The sequence below is a fragment of the Dinoponera quadriceps genome, unplaced genomic scaffold, assembly GCF_001313825.1.
Source record: "Dinoponera quadriceps isolate SergipeBrazil2010 unplaced genomic scaffold, ASM131382v1 scaffold707, whole genome shotgun sequence".
Taxonomy (NCBI): domain Eukaryota; kingdom Metazoa; phylum Arthropoda; class Insecta; order Hymenoptera; family Formicidae; genus Dinoponera; species Dinoponera quadriceps.
The window spans coordinates 974,391-990,881 of NW_014555450.1; the positions used below are offsets into that span (position 1 = coordinate 974,391).

Below are 16,491 nucleotides of genomic sequence, written 5' to 3' on the forward strand. Positions count from 1 at the left end.
GCTCTCGAGGCAAGTTCAGTGGTATTTCCCAGGGAGTTGCGGCGGCCCCGATACGGCGAGCTATCCGCATTATTGCGCTCGCAATGGTCGTCGCACCGCAAAGGTAGTTAACGCGCGCGATATAAATTGCATAATCTGTACGGGGAGAGAACTGTAGCGGACGGGAAACACGGCGGACCGGCGGCGGCAAGGCGATGGGGGTGAAATCTTATCATCGATATCCGCCGGGATTTCAAGTGCCAGGTAAACAGACTCGTATTTGAGATTTCCCATGCGGGGTTGACAGAGAAGGTGAATCGGCCGGGAGAGGGAGGTCAGTTTCGGAGCAGGGAGGAACGGCGGAACGAGCATGGAGGGATGAAGACCGTGCAGGCGAAAGTGCGAAAGGAGAGAAGAGGACGGAGAACGGGGCTCAACGAGAGACGGAGAGGAAAGCGAAAGAGACGGATAGCGAGGGACGCGGGGAAGCACAGAGTGGCCTGCGCGCTCGTGAGCGACTCCGGAAACGAATAAAACCAACAGGTCTCTTAAGAGATCTCTTCATTGGACGAACTTTTATCCGCGTTACGCTGAGACTTCGACCCGGACCAGAAAATTACATCTGTCCCTCGTCCTTCGGTGTCGCCTCTCCTTTGCGCGACACTCGGCTCATTCCGGTGCGCATTAAAAATGCATAAACGGTACGCGCGGTCGACCGCTTTATTTTCAATCTTGCCGTATGCATTTTAAGCGGAACGAGGGAGGAAGAGAGAGAGAGAGAGAAAATGAGAGAGGATACTTTCGCGCCCGATGGCGCGCGGCAAAGGCACGTATTTTCTCCCAGGATCTCCGTGTTTCAAGGGGCTTGGGAAAGCTCGTCCGATGCGCTGCCGGTTAATTCGTCGTACGAAGCGGAGGAGCGCGCCCGCGTACTTTCTCGCGCGAGCGAGCGTCGCGAAACTTTGCCGGATTATTTCTCCCGTGATTCGGAGTTTGACAAATATTCGGCGTATGCAAATGGACGCGGCGTTTACGCGACGGATCCTGTAATGCGCCGGAATTAGAGCGCCTTTGTCACGCTTGTACACGTCTGTCCCATATCCGCGCCCCGCAATATCTCGTCCGCGCCGGCATTCACGGCGAGTGTCTCATGAAAGAACGCGTTGTTTCGAAACCCGCCCTTAAAACGATTCGTGAACCGTAGGTCGCTCTAAACGAATTTTCTCCATGTAACTATTATAATGCCATAAATGAGATCTCAAGCGTCCGAGACGAGCTCAGATGCTATAAAACGAAAAGAACGGGGATGGCAGCCGGCGAAATCCATGGAAAAGTGCAAATCGGCCTGCTCTAAACGCCAAACAACCGTGAAAGCTGCAGCGCGGCCAGTTCAGGCCGGTTCAACTCGCCCGTATTTTGTTCTCACACTTCCGTCGCCCCCGGGTGCCGAGCCGAATGGCAGAAAAATTTCCCCGTGGAAAATCCGCGCGCCGCGAAGTGGCGGTGGACAAAATTACGGCGTGAGTTTAGCGTCCGTGGGCGCGTGTCGTTTAATTTTCCCCGTGTCCTCCCCCGCCCCGTGAAATACCTTTGGTCTTTCCACCTCACGTGTCGGGAAATCGCGTCTCGAAGCCGGCGACGGCGACGGTATAATTTAATTGAGCATACCGGAGAAACGCTCGGTCATCAGTCGGGGAAGCAGCGAGGAGAACGAAAATGAAAAAGAGCCGCCGCGATAAGATGCTCTCGCGGAGAGTCAGATACGCCATGGCTCATTTATCGCGCAAGGAGCACACCGCGCTGTTGGCTCGCCCGAACTGGAGGAGGCTCCGCAGATTCGACATGAACCTCCTGGTAAACCCCGCGGCGATACTGCACAGCTTCGCTGCACGGGAGGAAAAGTTCGGCTGCGTTAACCATAAATGCGACAACCGCATGCATTCGAGTTGGAGGAAACGGAATTTCCGCTTATAAGAACCGCATTTGAGTCACAAGAACCGGAAAAAGTTCGGTTTCCTTCAACCAAAGCGCATTCGGTTCTTCCTTTTCTTGAGAATTAAAACTGGATCTACAATGAGGGATCTACAGGAGTAAGCCTGAAATTCTCATTGTAGATCCCACTTAATGCAAGCAAACTTTTTTTCCCACGTACGCTCATCGACGTTTCCGACAGGAAGAAACGACAGGTTCTTCCCAGTGTTGCCGCTCGGACATTTCACCGCTTCCCGCGCGTGCCGTAATATACATACAGCTTGCACGAAAATCCCAATCTACTCGAGCATGAGCTTTCGCTCGCGTCTGCAACTCTGTCACGTGCGCTCCGGAAGCTGACGTATCCTTAATACAGGGCGCGACGCGTATCTCCCTTCTCCGTCCCCCTTTTTAATTCTCTTTCTTCCTCCCTTTTATATATATTTTTTTTCCTTCCGTTTCATCCGTTAAATTCGGATCGCGGGTCGGCTTTATACGCTGAAATAAAAATTTCAACGGGATATCTGATGAAACGTCACACCTCGCCCTGAATATCCAGTTGAAATTCGTTATTGCGCTAAGTCGTTATCACTGCACCGTATCCTCCGTAGAATCAAATAGTCGTTATGAAAGATAGAATGTTCTCTCTCTCTCTCTTTCCCCTGGAAAAACGTTCAGTCGAAAACGATCGATGGAGCAGGTGCTCGAGCGCCTCGACGCCTCGTTCTCGCGCGAAAGGCCCTTTGTGTCTCTTCCAGCGTGATACTTATATCGACGTACTTTCCACAGGCGAAACCCTTTAGTGTTCGGCGCGCGGCTCTGCGGGGCCGCGCCTCCAAGCGCATCCGGGTTATGGCGCAACCAAAATTCGTAACTAAGAAATACGACCCCGCGTAAGTGCACAGTCCTTCGCCTCACCTACTTGTCTACTGGTTATCGCGAGTCCTCTACGAAATTTATTATCGCGCAGAGCGCCGCCGCCTCCTTACGTATTACCCCAGCGTATTCACCCGAAGACGCTCGCGGCTAAGAGCAGCAGACGTATCGTCGAGCTGGCGTTGCCCCGAAAAAGGTGCGCATCCGTTTTCCCGATGTCGAAGGCAGATCCGCGGAGCGAGCGAGCGACCGAGCCTCGGATCACGGAACTAATTAGCATTAGATCCGGAGTTAATTAATGTCAGATTCAAAATTATGGTGAAGTATAAATCGGGTTCGAGCGCGGGAACAGCCGTTTTATTAATTGGTTATTATCTCCGGCTCGTGTGATGAGAGAAATCACATATTGCGTTTAAAATATGGCGACACAATTAAGGGGATATTCTCATTTGGGACGTTTTGTTTGATAGGCGATCGTTAGGAATTTCTTTTGAAAAAAGCGATAAGGCGTATAATCCTGAAGTTTTGCATAAATTTAACTTTATACCTTAACTACGTACAATAATTTCTACACATTATTATATTAAAATTAATTAAGTTATAAATAATTTTATTAATTCTGAACGTGAAATGTTGGTTGATACGATTCCGGACGTTGCAGGTGTTTGAAATCAAAACGACAAAAATTATTAAACTGTAAACTTGCGGCTATTATCTCTACCATGATAAAGACAGTATTTTTTAATATTTCGGTTTTTTCAGCACTCCGAAAGTTAAAAAAGACCAAAAGTCGATATTCTCTTTTACATCATGCCATTTTGTAAAAAATCAGTTTTTATTTCCCACCGTAGTAGGGATAATAGCCACGAGTTAATAATTAATTTTTTCACCGTTTTAGTTTCAAAAATCTACAACGTTTGGAATTGTGTTAACCATGTACGCAAAACTTTTGTTCAACGCTGTACAACATTATGGGTAACTTTATTAATATGAAGATAACACAATTAGTACGTTGTGCTGTATATATTGTTAAAACAGATAGATCAATATATATACAAAGCTTCAGAACGATGTGACATAATTTATTCAAAGGAAAAATTTCTAAAAAATCACTTATGAAACGACATTTCAAGTGAGATTACCCTCTTAAAATGAATCGCGATGCCATTTATAATTTCGTCTACGCCGCGACGTCGGGATCGCGAGTCGCGATAGCCGAGATGACTCGGTCGATGATAGATGTACGGTGTGACTTAAATGTGCACGTTAAATGCTAGGAATCTGCTGGGAGCGATGCAATTGGTTCGTACGAAAAGCATGAAGGCAACCGTGAGCGATCTGCTGCTGAAGGTTCGAAAGTCACGATACCAGCGGTATCGCGTATTCTGCAACGCGCGTCAAGCACGAGAAGCCAAGAAAAAGTAAACCCGATACCTCTCCCGTCATCGCGTCACTTTTTCCCTGCGAACGACACGCGCATCCTAGACATACAATTTTTCCTCGGATTTGGCGCAAGTGACTCGTCTTCGGCGAACAGTGAAAATACGGAAAATCATGCCACTGCTTTAAATTCCCTGCGCGGAGATCATGTGAAATTAAAAAGCGGTTATTTCACGTTGAAATTTCATTCCCTTCGCCTCTCTTCATTTTCCCGCAGATCTATTGCACGGAGGTGAGCCTACGTATTGGGCTGGTATGTATGAATTTAAATGAAATTCACTGATTATTCGATAAAAGCGCAGTTTTAGCTCGGTTTTGCAAAGCCGCGGTAACATTAACAGGAAAGTAATAAAACGTAAGCTTAAACCCGCGCCGTCGTATCGATTTCGCCGGGGGAACGGAGGGTGCATCAAATTCTGCCTTTAATTAACGAAGGGTCATCTGATACCCGTTCGGCAAGAAGTAATTATTAATAGTGCTCGATGAATTTCGAGATTGCGTTTACGCGGGACATTTATCCAGTCGGCGGTCGCGGACGCGCGCGATTATCGATTCAGAAGAGCATCAATTTACCAGTACACTCCGCAATTCATATCGCACGGGATGACCCACAACCGCCGACGTCGTAGCTTTCAGCTCTCGCGAATACCTCCGGGTCGAGAGAGTTGATTTGTCCTCCTCGAGATTTGTCGTTCGCGGGCGTTAAAAATCGTCGCTCTCCCGCTCCAGGAGAAGACTAATGGCCAAGCTGCGCAAGGCGCTCACCAAACCGGAAGACTGGCAGAGACACATGCGGGTGTTGGAGAAACTAGCCGCGCCAAAGGTCGTGAGGCCCAAAAAGAAGCCGGTGAGAAATCGCCGTTCTCTCGTCTTTCCCCCCGACCCCCTTTTATCAGTATTAATCGATCCAGATAAAAGCGTCCGATTCCGCCGCGACGATAATCGATAACACGGAAGGCGCCGGTAACGCCTTGCGGTCCTCCCGGTATATTTCCACCGGATGCAGCATCGCGTTGCGGATTCCCGCGCGTCACGACGATTCGGAACTGTGTCGGATACGGTTCGACGGCGGTGATGAGCGGAAACGCGCGTGGAAAATGAAAAGAACCGGACGATTAAATAACAACGTAATAACAGATTGGCCGATTCACACGCTCCGTGCCTTGTGGCCCATCCCATGGCCCACATAGAGTTTTCCGCTTTGATATTTCGCCTTCGAAACATTAATTATTCAGCGAAAAACAATTTGCCGGCATAGCAAATTTTATATCGCTGCGTCTGTTGTATGGACAATAAAGAGGATTTATTAAGAATAATAATCGCCATTCGCTGCATTATTTTCCGCCAAATTTACAAATTATTTCGCTGTAAGAACACGCTGGCAAATAGAAGGAAAAATATTACTTTGTTCTAACAGCAAATCAACGTGCGACAAATTAAGAACAAATTCACAAAATATTTTTTATCCCGGCAACAAAACTGCGTGTTTCTACTCTAATTACGAATGATTCGCTAATCCGGTCGCACCAATTAAATTTTACTGCTGTCGCAGCGATGCGCTTTCGCCGTAACGGCAAAATTATTTTCCTCCGTGCGTGAAATATATGAAATTTGATAATTTGATAATTATATTATGAAGTACGCGTTATTCAAATTTATAAATAACGAGGAAAATATATATAAAATGTGACAGGACAATGTGGGCCATGCGGTGGTTCACGCGGTGTACAGAAGCCACATAAAATCAGTTTGGCACGGAACGTGTTGAAGGGTGGATTTCGACTCTCCGATCAAGCATCGCGATTCGTACGGCTACCCAAACACGACGTGACTCGACCCGACCCGAAAAATACCTCAACCGGAAGTCAAAGACGTTATTGACGCTTCCTCTCTTTCTCATTCTCTTCCTCTCTCCCTCTCTTTTCTCTCTTTCTATCTACGATCTCGTGTGGCCCGCGGTATTCCAGATAAAGAAAAGAAAGTGGCGGCCGTTCGATTCGGAGCGACTGGAGGCATTGGCGCAGCCGATAGTCCGAGTACAGCCGAAAGCCAAGGAGCCTTTAGAAGTGCCGCCGAAGGCGCTCACTTACAAGATCACCAAGCGCATGGAACAACTCAGGATTGCGAGGCATCGACCGGAGATCCCGCTGCGCACACCGGGCGCCGTTACACCGGCCGCAACGCGAGCCACCGGTACGCGCATTCTTCCCCACGTGATCGTCTCGCCGATCTCTCGCGTCATCGATCCGCGCCCCGTCGTCTGCGTTGTCGTTTACGGTTCTCTGCGCCACACCGTTATACCGGCTATCGAATCACTGTAACTGGACCCATACTCGGCGTCCCGGTGGATATTTATCTTCACCACGTCCCACGGACTCGATGACGATCTCGTTAGATCTTTTTTTTTTTTTTTCTTTGCCCGCGACGAGCTGATCTTGCGCGAGCCGTCGCGCTGTTCGCCGAAGAAAAATTCCCTCTCGACTTCAGCCCGTAAATATATCGCGGGTTGATTCGCTCCTGCGGAGAAGAAATCATTCTCCGCTTGAGACGACGTGAATCTCGCAGAAATCTATCGGGGAACTATTTCGGGTTTTCTATTTTCCGCTTGTAATCACAGTCAGGCTTGACTGACGGGACCCTTTTTGTTTTTCACATCGAGCGGCAATCCGCGACAATGCGAGGGGCTCTTATCGTTGGAATAACTTTTAATTCGAGTTTGTTAATCCTTTGTTATTTCTGCTCGGAAATTAGCGTTATCGCTACCGGTGGTTTTGGACCATCGTGCATAACGACTCGGTCGGTTTCGCTTGCGCCGGTACGCAGCGAAGAAGACGACGAATTTGCTCTTCGCCGCGACTATTCGATAGCTTATGCAGAAACGCCGGGGTTTCAGAAAGGATGTTTTATATATCGCGATGGATTCAGCGTAAAATTGACGCATACGTTTTACGAGCATAATACGCACATCTTTTAATCAAATAATGAAAAAAAAACACTCGGTGAGAAGCAAACACGGACGAATTATTGTTTCAACAACGCAACGGGGATGAATTTGCTCTCCTCTCTCGTTCCTTTTGTTTTCCTCGGCGAAATTTTCACGGACGAAACTTGGACGAAAATATCCTGAGAGTAGCTGATTTTATCGCGCGTTATTTGCCCCTCCCCTCCTCTGCCGATCGATATCGTTTACTTCGTCATTAGTTTCAGGTATCACTGAGCTCGTGATATAATGCAGAATTCGCGTTATCTTTCCATTCAACCATAACCGGGAGGGTAACGATTTTGTAGCGTTTGATATAGACACAGCGGAGATAAACGGAACACGGTCTACACATTAAGCCCGCGGCACACCAAATGTGTTTTGCTGCTGTGCTTGCCTGCGCCGCCCGTAGCAGACGGCTTTGCCTGCATCGGTGTTTCGTTAGCGACACTTGTCGGTCTTGTAATTAATTAATGAAGGCTTCCCTTGCAAGACAGCAAACGATACGTACCTATATATATACTTATTTATTTATTCATTCATTTTTAGGAAATCATTGCTATTGTTATTCGCTATTTATAATCATTCTTCGTCCATAATGTTGATCATATCGTCCTCACGTCGTCACGATTCTTCCCTGTACCGCCGTACATTTTTCCCGATCACCCCTCGCTACTTTACCAGTACCGCTCCAGTCCGGGAGGAAGGCCCACGAGAGTGCCAGGTTATGAAATAAATTCCATCCATCTATCCATTCTCCGCGCACGTGCTTCGTGCTTTCCAGCGACCCGTCTCGCCGCGCGTTAGTTGAGCCCGTCTGATTAAACGTCGTCTTCTTCCACTATCGATCGGCGAGCGCGGCCATGGAGGCCGTGCTACGACAGTAGATTAATTTTCCTTTGACCCGCGTCGTCAGGGATGCGCTACAAGAACGTAAACAAACGCTCCTGAAGAATCGTCTCGATCGAGACCCGGTGTAGACCTCGGAGCGCTTCCGGGGCTCTCTCTCTCTCTTTCACTCTCCCTCTGTCTCTGTTGGGTTAACTCAACTTGCGCCCCGCGTCCGCTCCCACCCCCCGCCAGTCTGCTCGTGCACGATGTATCCAACTTTCTCTGTAGCATATTTCTAAGGGGGTGCCTCAAGTTTCCCTCCAGTATCGTCGGACGTAACCGACGTCGTCGCTGACGTGGAATTTAATTTCGCGCGCGCGCGAGAAACGTTGCCTGATACAAAACGTACAAGTCCATCGAGCCTTTCGCGATAATAGGAAGGCGTGTGCCCGCGTATATAAAACGGAAGAGAGAGGGAGAGGGGGAGAAGGGAGCCGACCGCCTGTAATTTTCGCGTATAATCGCGCGCGACGTGTCAGTCGTTGCGCGCGTGCTCGCAACGCGCATTCTCCCATTGAAATCTGTCTAATAAAATACGAGATACGTGTAGGGTGAGACGTTTGCTCGCGCTCAACTTTTACAATATATCTCTCAAGTTGGGGGATATAAAAGACATAAATCGAGATATCCCGTTGATCCCTTCTCCCTCTTTCTCACTTTCTCCGAGCGGCCGCCATAATGGCGTTTAATTCCGTGAATATCGCACCGCAAGAAACAGAATCGATCGCGGCGCGTTTCCACGTTGTCTCAACTCGGATGGACGTGAATTAGGCGACATTCCTCAGGAATAACGCGCGATCTGAAATTCCGATCGTCCTCGCGGTCGTATCGCACGAGAACGGGATAATTTCAAGCGTGCAGTAACACGTGTATCTATGTGTATCTGCGCGCACACGTGTGCGTGTGTATGACATTCTTTAAGCCCCCGCATCGTTGTCTCGCTTAGACATTTATGAACGCTCGTAATCTGAAATGGATCCGTGGCGCGCTTCTACGCGCGCGCGCGCGCGGTTATATCGCTAGTTTCGAAAGTTGAACCACATATTGCCGTATTATCCAGTTACGTAACTGCCGACTAACTAATCAAATAAGTATCGCGCGTGCACGTGGTGTGTGTTCGTGTAAAATGAAATTTGGCCGAGATTACGGCTGAACGTAGCCGCCGAACGGTCTGTCGATCCGTTCGTTCGTTTCGTAACGCGCTCACGCGCAGACCGTTTAGTCTTTTTTTTTTGCGTGGGGGTAAGTCCGCCGGTAAAGAAATAAAGTTGCTTTCGAGGGTGGCGTCAATAACAAGGGACCGACCGAGCGGATTTGCGAGACTCAGGTGTAACCTTTAATGTCGCAGCTTCCCAGAGAATAATCGCTTTGGCGAAGCCGGTGTTGCGTCCGGTGGGCAAGGAGAGGGATTTCAGGGAGGACGCCTTCACCGTGTCGCCGACAGCGTTAAAGGCGAGATGCTCCAGGCGTATCAAGCGACTGGCCAAACCGAAGACTTACCCAAAGCCCACCTTCAAAATACCGAAGCCACCGCGCGCTGGGCGCAAACGGTGATGCGACAAGTACGCGCGAACGCTGCAGAGATACCCGCACAACCCGCGCCGTTAATTCCGTTTGTCTTCCCGCACGCCGATCGCAAAGTAAAAAAGGTCCATCGTCCTTGTGTGTGGTTCCCGTGCCGTGTGCGAATACGCGCGTTTGATTTCGAAGACAACAATACACTGTACGTCACACGTTGTGTATAGACTGTGATAAATATTTAACGCACCGAAAAACATGATCGTTCATCTGCGAAATGCGACAATCCCCGTACGCACTTCGCCGGTCTAGATATTTTTCTCTCTCTCTCTCTCGTTCTACCTCAAAGGTTCTATCCCAGGATCATATAAATCTAACACTCTCTTTTTCTCTCTCACTATTTCTAATTTCCTAACTTTATTTTTTTTTTCTATATTTGTTATATCTTCACCTTATATTTTATACCTTCTTTATTTTCATTCTTATCTTTTCTTCTCTATTTAATTCTTTTTTTAATTTTTTTTTTTAATTTAATTTGTTTATTAATAAGCTTTATTTATAAATCGCCAGATCTTATATTTTAATTACTGTGCGTTTAACAACTTGCAAGGCTGAATAAATCTGTATATTTATTAATCGGTTTCAGTCTCATTGAAAGAGACTATATCGAACACCAGAAAGACCGAACCGAACACGGTAACGGGCTGCACGTAAAGCATCGTCTTCAATGAGAATTTAAGGCGTAAGACTTGAGCTTTAAACCTTGAGCCGTGGGGGGTTGACCAATTACAATCAATTATTCTTCTCGCATTTAATTGTGATTGGTCAATTTCTTACGGCTTAAGGCTTACATTCTCATTAAACGCCGCTTAAGGGAGTATTCTAATTTAGACACTCGTTTTTAAGCTGATTTTTGGGAATTAAAATAAGAAAAACTATTAGAGTTCCAGGGCTGAGCTTTTCCATAGATATTTATTCATATTTGTAGTAATATATCAAATTTTTACAAGTCACTTTATTAAAAATTATACAGCTGGAAATCGACGCGCAAACCGTGTCGCGAAATATACTTTCAATCACATATATTGATTACAGCTGCTCTAATTACATAAAATAAACATATAAACGTATAAACACTTAAATAAATAAACATATAAACACTTTTTCTAATTGATATGAGTGCAGCTATCGCCGGAACCTTGAAAAGTTAATATATAAACATTTTTAACGAAATTGCAACTGTTGAAAGATTCGAGTTTTTCGTAAATTTTTTAACTTAAACAAGCGGGGAAAGAAAAAGAACCTTTTTTATCTATCGCGATGTTTGCTGCATAACGATCGAGACAACACTTGAATATCCCCTTCGAAGCAATCGCGACAACTCGCCCCTCGAATTAGCCCACTTTCGCGCCTTGCTTCGACGCACTCGCGAAACATGTGTGCGCGTCATACGATGTGTTGTAGCTCGCGAACGCCGTACATGCGCGATTTCGTCGCGCGGCAGTGCACGTGCGATATATCAAAAAGCGCGCACGTCTGTCGCGTCGCATTGTGAGCGCGCGCGCTCGGCAAAAGCGTGAGATATAACCGCGCCGACGTCATAAATTAGGCCAGCAATCCGCTCGCGCTCGGAACAGATTAGTGTTTCGTAATGTTATAACGAACGTTCTAGCTGTCGTGCAACTTCGTAAAGACATTCCACGCGCGCTGCGTGATATCACCGGAAAAGAGAGAAAGAGGGAGAGAGGGAAAGGGGGAGAAGGAGGAGTCGGTTGCGCCACCGGACGCTTTACGTTCGGTATTTTCTTATTTGCGAGAGGAATGCACCGGAAATACGACGACACGCCGCCCTTAACGCTCGGCGATATTAAAAGGTCTTTTATACAACGAAGAGAGAGAAGAGAGAGAGAAAGCGAACGATCGCGCACGAATATGACGTCCTCTATCACACGTGGTGAGCCCGAAACGTGCGCTGCTTTATTTGCATAGGGGATAGACAAATAAAAAAGATGAATAATAAATGACGCGTCGATGTGTGAGAAGGGTGGGCCTGTGAAGGGAGGAAGGGGCGGGATGGAACGGAAGCAGGGATGAATGCGCTCCGTGAAATATATTCTCCGTAGAAATATGGGATACAAGGGAATACAAAATAGGAGGAGACTCCATTACGCGAATAATTACCTATGTTTTATTCAGAATTGACGTGGAATTATTTCTACCGCGCGATCGCGCGCGATTTTTTTACTGGAATCAATTATTCAAGTAGATACGGCAATTCCCTGAATATTATAATAATCAACTTTCGAGGGATTTTAGTAAGTTAATCGAAGAGTTCGTTTTCTTTCTCGTGTTTTATGCATGCAGGAGAGAAAGAAAGAGAGAGAGAGAGAGAAAGAGAGAGAGACACGTATGCACGAATTTTTTGATCGACCTAATATTTTATTCATCGGCCCGCTCATTTCTTTTTTCATCTTTTTCTTCCCCACATTCGACCGGTGCCGCGCGTCGTCACTGCTCCGAACGACACGGACATTAACATTGGTCGTTGCGAAATTACTTAATTAAAGGTACGCGACACACGCTTTTACGTTTCGCGACGAAATTAAAGGGGTGCAGATGGTCTTTGAATTCGTACTGCCGAACATTTTTCTTTCCCGTTGCGTCCGACCTTTTCCTAATTAACGTCTCGTTTTCTAGCTAATGTTACTAATAACAGACTGGCAAACGAGCGGTCGCGATACGCGAGTCCTGCAAAAGAGGGAGAGGGAATAAAAGTAAAGAAATGAGGAGAGAGGGGTGAAAAGCCAACGCGCGCGCGCTCGACTTTCGACAGCGCATCGACGACACGTCTATCCGCGTGTTTCAAGCGGGCTCGCCGAATTGCACGACGATCGGCGATTTACGCGATCGCCGATACGGATCGCCGACACTTCGTTCGTTTCATGATAAGCTATGCGCCGAAACCCGCCGTTTTGCATACCGTTATTGCACACGCGCGCGTTGTTTCCCCGCCCGGCATTTATATTCCGGTTTATAGGGAACTCTCCGAGCGCTCAATGCATATCGCGCGAATACAATCGGCCGCACTTTAATAGTAAGCGACCACCGTGCTCGCTTGCGTAAGCGCCCCGACCCGGCGAAGTGATTAATTGAGCGGCGCCGACGTTTACCTAGACGTTAATATATTACAAAGCCGCGCGCTGCGCTATATTTACCAGAGCCCGCGAGAATGAAATTTTCACGACGTTCTTCGGCCAATTTAGAATTGTAATCCCAGCTCTCATTACGAATGAACGCTCAACGTTGAAACCCGAAATAGTCCGCCGGTGGCGAAGAGCCCCGCAAATCGAGGAAGCCAGCCCTCCCGAGGACGATTCTCCCCGATTCCGAGCGAGTCGCCGGAAAAGATCGAGCCGGAAATTCGCGACAAAGGTGCCTCTATGTACGCGGATCGCGTATGAATAATAATATAAATTGGCACAGCCAGGCTCGCGGCAAATACACGCCGAGAGAAGAGGGTACATTCGCGCGCTCCTTCTTTTCCCCCTTTCATCACGCGCAAAGCAATTGATAACAAACCCCCTATCGCGCGGCCGAAAAGGAATCAAAGGATCGAGAGGCCGGCTTTAATGCACGGTCATAGACTCGCGCTAAAAAATTCTAACTTTGTACGGAGGCAAATTTGGTTTCAAAGGGCCAGTCGATACCCCGCACGCGCTGTGTCCTCCCCGCCTACCCTTGCCCCCTCCCCGGCGTTTGATCCGGCGAAATCCGCCGGCGTCAATAGAGACAGCGAAATGGGAGTATGAAAAATGGATCCGAAGGGGTTAAAGCGATTCAAACGTCAGACGGGCGATGTCGGCGGCCGAATTGTGACAAGATAGGAACTTTCGCACGGCCGGTGGAGACGTCACGGGACGGGGAAGGGCGGGAAGAACCTTTGCAAATACACTCGGCCAGACTCGGATCGACCGCGTTCTCCGAGTGGAATATAAATGTAAACGCCGGAATATGCGGCCGATTTCGCTCGCAATTCCATTCACGTCCTGACACTCCTACGCCCGGCCTGTCACCGTCGACCAGAATCGCGCGGTCCGCGTTTGACCCCGGTCCCCGCCGGCCTACAAACCTGCATCCCCTTGTCGGGGGTGAGAGAGAGCGTTCGGCAATCCGAAACTATGCGCGTCAGATACTCGCGGTCGCCTGAATCAGTGCCTCTCAAACTGGGTTGAGGCCAGCGGGGAAGAAATGCGACGCGGGTTGATCAATTTTCACATCTTTCGCGTGAGAAAGCTGGCACGATCGTCGACATTTATTTCCCGACTCCCCCTTGGCGTACTACGTCTGACGACGAAGTCCGTCGGTCGTCCGCCGGAAACACGCCCGGGATGATCGGTCTCGCCAATTGGTCGATCTCGGCTTTGCTGCGTCGCACGGTGGAGTGGGCTTGGGCGAGGTTTGAGCGACACTGACTTAAATTGTCCGAATGACAAATACGGTGTACGCCGGGGCGCATTTCATGCACTCTCCGAATATTTTTATATAACCGGCGGGATTATACGTTCCGTTTGTGTCGTCTCCGGCCGGTCACCGAATCCTTTATTCCGCGTAGCGGATCGTTACGATATACATGATAAATTGCGTCAGAGGGTAGCTGAAAGTTGAGAGAGAGAGTTCCTACTCTCCGCGAACGACTCTAGATAAATTTACTCGACTCTGCCGGGAACTTTTACGTACGTACGTACGTAGCAAACTTACTTTCGAAATTATATACGATTGGCCGGGATGGCGGATCGGAGGCGGCTAAACGATAAATTCAAGTTGCCGTGTAAACCAAAATAGCGAGGCGCATCAAACTCCCGGCGCGGGTCTCGAGAATCCGACGGCTGCGCGATCGATGTTTCCGCGAACATTAATCCAACTGGCCGATTTTCAAAATCCCACATTGTGCCCGTAAATCCCAATCCGTCGTGCGATATAACCATCGCGCCGGGCGGTATTTTCGCGACGGGAAATAGAGCGGGGGTGTATTTATGGCGCGATTAGCCGTCTGAACGCGCGGCCGTGTGAACGCCTTATTACCCAAAGACCCTGCGCTATTTGCCGTCGCTCGCGCGCCCAGCTTTTCAATTTTCCTTCGTTTAGACACTTTATCGGCCATCGAGACCATCGAGAAGCGGCGAGAGAGAGAGAGCGCGTCATCCGCGCTCGATCCGCGACGCTGAGAAAAACGGCCCGGCACGGTAAATCGCGCGGCCGGGGAACTTACGATCCTCTCGCGCGAATTGCGGTTGAGACCAGCACAAATTTCGATTTCGGGGCTGTTAATGCTCCGCGCGAAAACTGGCTGAGAGGGTGCGCGCGTACACACACACACACACACACACACACACACACACATGCATACTTGGAGAGCGAACGGGTGCTCGGAGGTAATTACATAAGTTACCCCCCGGGACGGCGGACGTAAAGGCGCTGCTCGTGACACCCCGCTAGTTTTCCGGTTAAGCCGGGGGATATTTACTCGATTGCACCCACCCTTTTTGCGCGATCAGGCCGCGTTTCGAGTATCGCCGCCGAGTACCCTTGCGAAACGCCCGGACTTAAATACGTCGGATCCTTAATTCGTGGGATTAACGGTGCAATTAGGATGACGATCGAGTTTTAAGCGACGAAAGAGAACGAAAGTGGGAGGTAAGGGAGAATGAAAGACTGAGAAGGAGAGGGCGCATTAAGTAATATAATTCCGCTGGGGGAAATTAAAAGTTCGAGATCTTTGAACACCGACGCGAAAGTTTGAAACCTCGCGTTCTCGCGAAGGGAGCCATCTGATAATTTTCCCGTTAAGATGAGGATATTTAGTAGATCTCTCCCACTCCTCCCCCCCCCCTCTCTCACTCTCTTTATTCGAGCGCACTTTAAAAGTATAATTCGATATTTGTCGAACCGGGGAGGATATTTGCCCGACTGCAGCTTCGTTAGCGCACAGCGATCGGCGCTTTCGCGCGAGGGGGATTTTCGCGCGATCGCAATTAATATGATCGAAGCGATAATGCGTCATTAATTGTTTCCGCACTTCATTAGACGCGTTCTCGATAAAATCACGCGCGCTTGTTACGCACTGTAATCGCATGCGACGAAATCGCGTTGCCGCGCGCCCCCGCGTGCTCCGCCGGTCGCGTTGCGCAGCGCTGCGCTGCGAACGGCACCGGCTTCGAAAGCCCGGAAAGCTCGGGTAGCGCGAAGGGATTAACCGGGGCCGCGAGCGGCAGTTCACGCCGAAAATATTACGCGTACCTGTCGCGCGCGCTGCGCGAAAGCCGGGTTGGTGGCAGTTTCGCGTAATTGCCTGATCAACTCTAATGACTTTAATGCGAAATTTCATGCATTTACGGTAAAAGTTTTAATTGAAGTCGCTGGAAGAAAATCCGATTACGCCGGGCGATACGACGGAAAAATTGGTCGCGCGCGCGGTATAAACGCGCGGATTAAATAACTGCATGCTGCTGATCAAATTTATGAAGTCGGGATTGCGCGCTGATCGATTCGTTAATTCCCATCGCTGAGCTCTGTACGCGGGATCGCTAGGTGCCACCATGTTAAGCAGCCGGGGTACGCCGAGGTAAAGGGTAGATAGCGCAAGCACTATTTCCTTTCCTGTTTTCTGTGCTTTCTGATTGGTCGACCAGATTTTCTATGATCTTTGGTTATAAAATAATGGTGTTGAATTGCACTTTTAGGAATGGAAGTGAAATCTTACAATCTCGTAGATTCACTTATATCATTGTAAATGTAGAGTTTTACGTTCTTATCACAGTTAGAAAATATATTTAGTT

The 16,491-nt window shown here is 48.5% G+C and overlaps 1 protein-coding gene across 1 annotated transcript; it reads left to right on the top strand.

The window, feature by feature from the left end:
- Nucleotides 1-1,719: 1,719 nt before the first annotated feature.
- LOC106744164 (testicular haploid expressed gene protein-like) lies at nucleotides 1,720-9,691 on the top strand. The gene is made up of 7 exons (XM_014618659.1): nucleotides 1,720-1,833; nucleotides 2,740-2,843; nucleotides 2,921-3,022; nucleotides 4,104-4,247; nucleotides 4,996-5,113; nucleotides 6,234-6,459; nucleotides 9,486-9,691. Exons 1-7 carry the CDS (start codon nucleotides 1,720-1,722, stop codon nucleotides 9,689-9,691), a joined length of 1,014 nt encoding a protein of 337 aa, XP_014474145.1.
- Nucleotides 9,692-16,491: the final 6,800 nt, after the last annotated feature.

What these genes read in the sequence shown, in the direction of transcription:
- LOC106744164 (XM_014618659.1), top strand. Translation starts at nt 1,720, where the DNA reads ATGCTCTCGCGGAGAGTCAGATACGCCATGGCTCATTTATCGCGCAAG. An exon ending in ACTAAGAAATACGACCCCGC is followed by an intron (nt 2,844 to 2,920) that starts GTAAGTGCACAG and finishes ATTATCGCGCAG; the next exon opens with AGCGCCGCCGCCTCCTTACG. An exon ending in TGAGGCCCAAAAAGAAGCCG is followed by an intron (nt 5,114 to 6,233) that starts GTGAGAAATCGC and finishes GCGGTATTCCAG; the next exon opens with ATAAAGAAAAGAAAGTGGCG.